The 8,717-nt window shown below is 40.7% G+C and overlaps 1 protein-coding gene across 1 annotated transcript in view; it reads right to left on the bottom strand.

Moving 5' to 3' along the window:
* Positions 1–8,717, bottom strand: part of LOC101853965 (fibropellin-1-like) — an 89,935-nt gene that overhangs the window by 64,550 nt on the left and 16,668 nt on the right. The window contains exons 11-14 of the mRNA XM_035972033.1: positions 7,238–7,351; positions 4,321–4,434; positions 3,239–3,352; positions 2,349–2,462 (exon numbers count right to left, since the gene is read on the bottom strand). Coding sequence (XP_035827926.1) covers positions 2,349–2,462; positions 3,239–3,352; positions 4,321–4,434; positions 7,238–7,351 — 456 coding nt within the window. The remainder of the gene's footprint in view (positions 1–2,348; positions 2,463–3,238; positions 3,353–4,320; positions 4,435–7,237; positions 7,352–8,717) is intronic.

Genomic DNA, 8,717 nt, shown 5'->3' on the forward strand with positions numbered 1-8,717 from the left:
TCTCTCTCTCTCTCTCTCTCTCTCTCCCATGTGTTAGTGTGTAGGTGAATGTACGTAGGTGACGTTTCCGTCACTCTGGTTCCGCGTGTTTCTGATGATGTGTACATTATAAGTGAGAGTCACACTCACAAGCAGAAATCTTACACGCCCGCTGATTATATGTGTCACGACGTGGTGGAACCGGCGCTGTTCAGATTTTGGGCATATGGGGTTATCGGTATGATCTTAAAGCCTGTTCATTTGCCTTGTTCATACGTTGAAAACAAGACAAAATATTTGCGATTGACGGAGATCAAGGTCGCCTTCTTTCCGAGGTAAAGTTACCGCGAAAATGGCTGTCAAAGTTTGTTAACTTCCATAGTCTGAGAATCCCTGGAGACTGATAATTTACATTTTTGTGCCTTTAATCAACGTTTTTAAGTAATATCCATATAAAAATATATTTTGAAATTCACCTAAAATGTGTTGAGCCTACCCCCCCCCCCAAAAAAAAAGAAGATAAAAATTGCCCATCAGTCCAAAAAATGACGATTTCTTTTATTTCATTGTTTTGACGAGCGCCAGATTTCACCACGCTGCCTCACATATTTTCAAAATGTTCAACGCTGGAATCTGTTAAGACAATATTAAGAGTAATATACGGAAGCGTGCATATTATATTACACAGCACTGCTAGGACCCGGAACAGTGGAACGTAAGCTGCAACTCGCTACCTCAGGATTACAAAGTTCTATCAGACATTTTTGGCCGTTTCGAGTTACGAAGACCATGAGATCAGAAACCAAATGTTAAATCTGCTCTATCAAAATCGTTAGATCATTCGAAGTCATTATCAAGATATTCAAAGAATTGACTCCGAAAAAGCTTGACATTCTGTGAAACTGAACATTTTTTACGTCAAATTTCTCAAAACTAGGTACTGTGCAGATGGCACTGTGTACTTCCGAGGTAGCGAGTTGCGGCCAAAGGGAGGAAATGACAGCACAGCAAACATGTCGTCCGTGTCCGACACAAACCGTGTATCCAAACTAGGTCAGACACTTTAAAAAACAACAACCTGAAATCATGCTATTTGCAAGCGGAATCACCAATGATGATACTTTGATAAGGAGAAAGAAAGAACACTTTTAAACCTATCCGTACGTCGTGTTTTATTATCGTATCCAAACGACGTGGGGAACTCTGTGCACCACTTTCCAAAGAGGAAATTTACTCGTTAATCCGATCCGTACGCTTTGTATAGTAGTCTGTCAAAATGATTTTTTGAGAAATACTGAACGTTTCAAAGAGATCTTCATACTAGAAGTATTCTAAAATGTGAAGAATACAACCCCGTTGATAAAATGACCCCAGGGTGTACGAATAGGGTTAGGCAAAACATATTTTGAGCAATTCTGAAAGGCTATAGTGAAAAAACGATTTATTGACAAATAGTTAATAATAAATAAATAAATAAATAAATAAATAAATTTAAAAAGTGTTTGGCATAATTTGGCTGATACACGGTTAGAGTCGCACACTGACAATTTGGGTTTGTAAACATCACCAGCCGTCGGTTTCATCTTTGGCAGAATGATAGCATTTGCTCATGGTGAGACGACATATTTCATAGAACAACTTTAAAGTTGATGAACAGTTAGATCTATCTTTTAAAACAAGAAATATAGAAGTCTTAAGCCCGGTAAAACAGCCTATTTATGATGTTTTTTATCTTGGGGATTTTGTTACGCTTGTATTCTTTCCACAAGAGCATATTGGTTTAGCTGCGTTTTCAGTTTAGAGAGATTGCTCTAACAACGAACAACCCCCCCCCCCCCCCCCCCACCCCCTTTGAGTATTCTTTTTTCTTTTGCTTTGCCGCTGTTTTCGGATTAAACGTGTTCGGTTTAAAAAGACTTCGCTGCATTATAGGAAAGAGTAAATTATGTGAAGAAATACTATTTTCCTCTTACAACCGTTCTTGAAAGGGAATCAAGCAAGCAAAGAATATGGCTACATTTATGAAGCCTATAAGATACGGCAAACAAAGGGTTTAAATGATAAAAGCAGATGATGAAAACAACAAAGCAATAAAGACATAAAAATGGGACCATCGTGATGTCTACGAGCACAGAGTAAAACCGCTACTCCCATCAATGTACGAAATAGTAGGCAAGCAAAGATTAGCGTGAGATTTGAGGATACTGCTGTGATGAATATTGCTTTCTCGACAGATGGTTATGAGAAAGGAGAAGACTGCTTGTGTTTCACCGAAGCCAAAGCAAATTAATATTGAGCTCCCTTCTTCCAGAGATACGATCAGCAGATATATATGCCGGCAAGTGGGGAGGTGAGAGAGGACGTCCTACCTGTAGAGCATGTTTTGTCGGTGAAACCCGGCACACAGAGACACATGAAGTTGTTGACCTGATCCACGCACGTGCCGCCATTTTGACATGGACGTGAGGCACAGTCGTCTATGTCTGTGTGGGAGGAACATCTTTGACCTTAAACTATTTTTCTTAACGTAACACCATTATTTTTTGGCCGAATTTGGCCAACATAGTAAGTACTGATTTGCCTAGTTGTCCTTGGATTTTGAGATATCGATTGAATACGGCCTACAGCTACGAAAGTAGACTTGAATATAACACAGACCACATTTTCCACATCACGACATGGCACACTATTTGGTCAATTCTTTGTAAGGCCCGTAGTTAATGAAGTGATATATTTCTTTTAAAAAAACCCTTTACCCCTCTACACAATCCTTTGGCAAAAACCCAACTTTAGAGAATGAATCCACCCCCGGGGTGGTGCTACTGACTGAAGTGTCTTTATGCCATTCCCAAAGATCTTCTTATACACAGTAGAATTGTAATTGTCGATGGGCTGATTCATCAATGTCATGCTTATAATTGTGCTTGAACTGCAGCAGGGAACTGCTGCTTTTTCTTTCCTAACCTTACTGTTGTCATTTTTTCTCTACTTCTTTTGTATGTTTGTCACACTTTTGTGACCTGTTATTTCCGGGGTACCTTGATAGTCGAAGCAGACTTTGTGCTGTTGAAGCTAGAAAGGTGAGCAGAATAAGCCTGATTCCGGGTTCCCCGTAAGGATTTCTCTGTTGACATCCACCCCTGGGCACTCATACGACCTTATGCAGTTACGAGCGCCGTAAAACCTCTACTAAAACAGACTAAAACAAGAGAATAAGTTGGAACATCTGCTTGGTGTCTGAGAAAAAAGCATCTCGTACCAGTGGAGCAGTTTTTGTCCGTGTACCCAGGCCCACAAACACAGCGGTAGTCATTGACCTGGTCCACACAGGTGGCGCCGTTCTGACAAGGGTCCGGGCTGCAGTCATCTATGTCTAATGATAGAAGCAGGAACGAGTTGTCTCCCTTATTATATGGTCACTTTTAAGGACAAGCGGGCGAACCCAGATTTCGGGGGGGGGGGGGGTTCAAGAAATGACTTATACCAAAAGTAGGCATTGCCCTTCCTATAGGAGAAGTTTGGTTTCATTGGTGAGTATATTTGTTTGGTTTAAAAAAAACAACTCTCCTTGTCTTTTGAAGAAACTGAACAAGAGGCAAACACTTTACCTTCGATTTTCTCAAAACAGCATTTTTCAGGATAGCACCCTTGCACTTAAAAGCGACCACATGTAGTAGAATGTAGATAAGAAATGATGCATGTGATTGTAAGCCTGCATGTGTGTGTGTGTGTGTGTGTGTGTGTGTGTGTGCGCGCGCATATTTGTGTGTGTGTGTGCGCGTGTATGTGTGTACGTGGTGAAACACCAAACCAATGTGCCAGGATCTGGACAATAAATATGTATCTTATCATAAAACACAGTTATTCCTTCGTTCAAGTAGATCGCGGTGTGAATGGGATTACGAAAATATTAGCCAAACCATGGTTGGGTAACCAAGAACCTAATAATTATTTGTTGATTACTAAAACCATTGAAATAATAGAATCGTGTATATTACAAGAACAATGAAACAGAAAATGGTATTTGACCCATCGTTGTTATTATCCGATTACAAAAGTGAATCTTCTTAGGTCTCCTGTAGTTAAAGTTATGTGTATTTAAATGCACCTTTTTGACCATTGTGACTATCGTGTTGTATTCTGGTGCGTTTTCCGGTAGTGCTTTGATCGTCAGTCGAGAGTGCAAAATTGTTTTATGTTGTTTTTTTAAAAAGTGAAGATGTCTCTTGTGTGCCGTATTCTCAAGCCAATACATCAAAGTTACTGATGCCTCTTATTTGACGTGTTGTTCTGATCAAAAGAGTGCTAAAAAGAAAGGGGAAAACCTTAAGAACTTCCTACCCGTGGCACAATTTTTGTCTGTGTATCCAGGCACACATGTACACGTGTAGTCGTTGACCTGGTCAGTACATGTAGCTCCGTTCTGACACGGGTCTGGACTACAGTCGTCTATGTCTGGGTATGTGAAAGAAACATTTCATCACTCTGGTGTGTTGAAAGTGAGCACAGCTGAGTTGATAACATCCCTCCCTAACACAGCCCAGCTCCTCGTTGTTGAATGGACTATTAAAGATACCCTGCTTGTTCTGTTTTCGTAAGTGTTTTACGGCAAAAGGCCATATGAGCTTGCGGGACACATTAAACCTTATGATCAGCGACGTGGCTGAATGACAGTAGTAATAAGGAGCCAAGTAGTAGCAGTAGAAAGTCTGGACCAAGTCCAGAGGAGGGGGCAAAGGGGAGGGGGGAGGGGACTGAAAATGGAGACGAAAGCAGACGGTAAAACAGGGTTAGAGAGCAGGAAAGTTGGTGAAAGAAGGGAATTTAAGAGAAGAAAATTGAGCCTACAAGAATTTCACAGAAAAACGAAGGTTCCCAAAAATAAAAGTAACGATTAAACTTTAACGGAAACAACATCTTTCTTCAAAAACGCCGTCAAACTAGATTTATTGCTATTCTCAGGTAGGAGGAGAACAGCTCTCTGATCATTATGGTCTGGTAAAAATATACATTCGCATGTATTCTAGGTTTTTCCTTGCATTACGTCTTGTCGAGTCTATTCTATCAATTTTCACAGAAATTATTAATTAGTTTTGGCTTTGTGTTGTAAAAGAATAATTATATAGGTGTTTATACTTTATCATTTGAACAAGAATGCTAACATTACATGCGTTATCGTCTACAAAATTCTATATTGTAAAAGCGGCCGAGATGGTCAAAAAGGCATAGCCTTATTCAATCAATCACTTTGTGGGGTCCCGTAGATTTTTTTTTTATTTGGGAAAGATTTTTATTATGATCCAGGCATGACGCACACCGTGTGTAGTGTGGATCTCACATAGGGAGTTGAAACGTGTAAAGTAAATTTAGCACAAATCCCATACGATGTTTGTTAGAATTTGAGAGCAGAAAATAAAAATCGACCCGATCGCGGATTTATTAGTGCAGGGAGAAACAGGTAATAATAATGAATGATAATAAATGACATTTATATAGCGCTCAACCCCGATTACAGTACACACGCTCTGGGCGCTTTACAATACAATACAAAGTACAACAGTAATATAAAATGTGTTCTGACCAAAAGAAAATCACTCCAAATATTCATTTTATTAATTCAAAAACAGAAATGACTTCAGCTGACATTTGAATGAATCAAAAGGAATTTGATCAGTCTTAAAGTACTTGGCAATGAATTCCAGATCTTGGGGCCTTGACAATTAAATGCCCTTTCACCCATTGTTTTAAGTTTCATAGATGGTAATTAGAATTTCGTTTTGTCAGCTGATGACCTTAAACTGCGAGTTGGAGTGTACATTCTCTGCAGATTTTATAAATATGATGGAAAGAAAGAAAATAGGAGCCATCAGTCGCGTCTTCCAACTAACCACTGCGCCAAAGGGCTCAGTTACAAGTAAGGCTGTTCGAAAAATGAGGAGGAGAAAATAGCCACAGAATCCTACCCCACGTGTGAAATAGTCAGACACAATCTTCCACCTTCCTTGATTCCAAAGGTATTGGCGATGTTTCTACTTTGGAGCAGATCAAGGAAGTCAAGATCTGAACGGAGGGAAATAATACTTGGGCAATCCACTTCCTCCATGTCTACCGACCAGGAAAAGCTGTATCATGTACACTGTTGTAAGATCTACTTCCTCTATGTCTACCGCACAGACAAAGCTGTATCATGTATACTGTTGTAAGATCTACTTTCTCAATGTCTACCGACCAGGAAAAGCTGTATCGTGTATACTGTTGTGAGTTCTACTTCCTCTATGTCTACCTACCAGGAAAAGCTGTATCGTGTATACTGCTGTAAGATCTCCCTCCTCTATGTCTACCTACCAGGAAAAGCTGTATCATGTATACTGCTGTAAGATCTACTTCCTCTATGTCTACCGCCCACACAAAGCTCTATCATGTATACCGTTATATGATTGTCTGTCAAGACGCACAAGGCCATAGAGAAAATTCAAATAGTCAGTTGTATAAACTTCAAAATACTGTTTGCCACTGAACGGATTAGCTTATATTACAGAAATGACTGGACTGAACACTAAAACACATTCACAATTCGTTCTATGGCGCCACGTGTCCTTTCGGTTTCGATTAGACCAGTTCATTGTTCATGTCATGCTACGACAGTTGTTTGTTTTGGTAAGTGTTTTACGGCGCTCGCAACTACATAAGGTCATATGAGCGTGCCGGACACATTAAACATATTTTAGTTTGGTAGAAAATTTCGAATTTTCCCCAGGTGACGGCTGAAGCCTACTCTTATCGATTTTGGATCACCAAGGGATCTTTAACGTGCGCAACTTGCCCATGGGACCTCTGAGATTTGTCGCCCTTGTCCGAGACGGCTAGGTGTAGATCTTACCTCCCATAAGATCAGGAGTGTAGCGGAAAGACAGCAGTAAGAAATAGAGCCAGGGAGTAGCTGTAGAGAGGCTGCAGAAAGAGTCAGCAGCCCAGAGGACGGGGCAAAGGAGGTGAGTAGGTGGGGGAAGAAAGCGGAGACAAAAGCAGACGACAGAGCATGGTTAGAGAGCAGGAAAGAGGTGAAAGGAGACAATTTTAGATAGAAAATATTTTCGACGCTATCGAGATTCGAACCCGAGACCAATTGCATGAGAGGCGAACACCTTAACCTCAAGGCCAAGAGAGCCCCCTTAAGAATTTGGCTACTTCGGCCAATGAAACAATACGACAAAACTAAAATAAGACGATGGTCACCAAGACATGGATGTACGTGTACCTGTCATACAGTTTTTGTCCGTGTAGCCGGGTGCGCATGCGCAAACGTAGTCATTGACTAGGTCGGAGCATGTGGCTCCGTTTCGACAGGGATTGGGACTACAGTCGTCTACATCTGCAGAAAAATAACATGGATCTATGCTCTAAGCCGTACGGGTGTGGTGCGGAATGAACAAGCAGACAAAATGGCGAGCAATGCACTTGTCAATAATAATGAATAAATAATAATTGCATTTATATAGCACATATCCATGCTCAAGAGCATTCTCTATGCACTTTACAACTATTATTACCTCAGCAGACCCTCTGAGAACACTCAAAAACATTCTCGGCTTCCGCGGAAGCATACAGTGCAAGCTGTGGATTTCACGCGCTCAAACACTATCAAACTGACAAGATCGTTCACTGTCTATAGCCGGGTACCCATTACCACCTGGATGAAGTGAGGAAAAAGTTGTGCAGAGTGCCTTTCCCAAGGACACAACGTCGGGCCCATGACGGGATTCGAACCCACGAATACTGATCTTAAAATGGACAAAAATGAAGTCGTGAAGGTCCAAGCTACCACACTTGAAGATGAGGAGATTTGACATGACTGTGTGTAATCTTACGACTTGAAGAACTTGACGTGTCTTCAGAGGAAGTGGCAGAATTAACATGGAGCGGGGGATGGAAAGGACGAGTTATTAACCAAATGAACACTTGAACAATCAGTAGGTGGACTCTGAGGTGGATCTTGGAGCGAGGAGCGGAGCACGTATGGCAATGCCTGGAGTGCAAGGATGTTACTCCCAAGATTAAAAAATCGAGTGATCAAGTACATCTGCAGGAGCAGGAATTTATCTTATAAGTCGGGGTCGACATTGGTAAAAACAAAAGTCAGTTCGGATATCATCGAAACAGTTTTTGTTATCACAAAGACTAGTTACGTCTCTCTCTCTCTCTCTCTCTCTCTCTCTCTCTCTCTCTCTCTCTCTCTCAGACGAGTGCCGAACCGTGGTTGCCGATGTCTGTTTCAGATTCCTGACTTATGCTTTTGGCGGCCATTTTGCCTGCCACTGGGCCACAGTATTTCCTCCACTCTATCTATCTATCTATCTATCTATCTATCTATCTATCTATCTATCTATCTATCTATCTATCTATCTATCTATCTATCTAATGCACGATGACATCTTGTATGTGCATGGTGCACACAGTAAAACTGTCAGCATTATAAACATATGTATATACGTAAGAAAGAAGTGAATACATAGATATAAACACACAGAAAACCTCCAGACTATGTACAGATAAATAGAAAGAAGATAGATTATATAAATACGGACATTTTGTGTGACAGAAAGGGAGACAACATTATGTCTATGAGTAAATAGATGCGCATGGGCACAGTAACGGTAATTAGTGCAGGGAAATAGTAAGACAGACAAGAAGAAGAAGAAGAAGAAGAAGAAGAAGAAGAAGAAGAAGAAGAAGAAGAA

This window comes from Aplysia californica, unplaced genomic scaffold (assembly GCF_000002075.1).
Source record: "Aplysia californica isolate F4 #8 unplaced genomic scaffold, AplCal3.0 scaffold00561, whole genome shotgun sequence".
NCBI lineage: Eukaryota > Metazoa > Mollusca > Gastropoda > Aplysiida > Aplysiidae > Aplysia > Aplysia californica.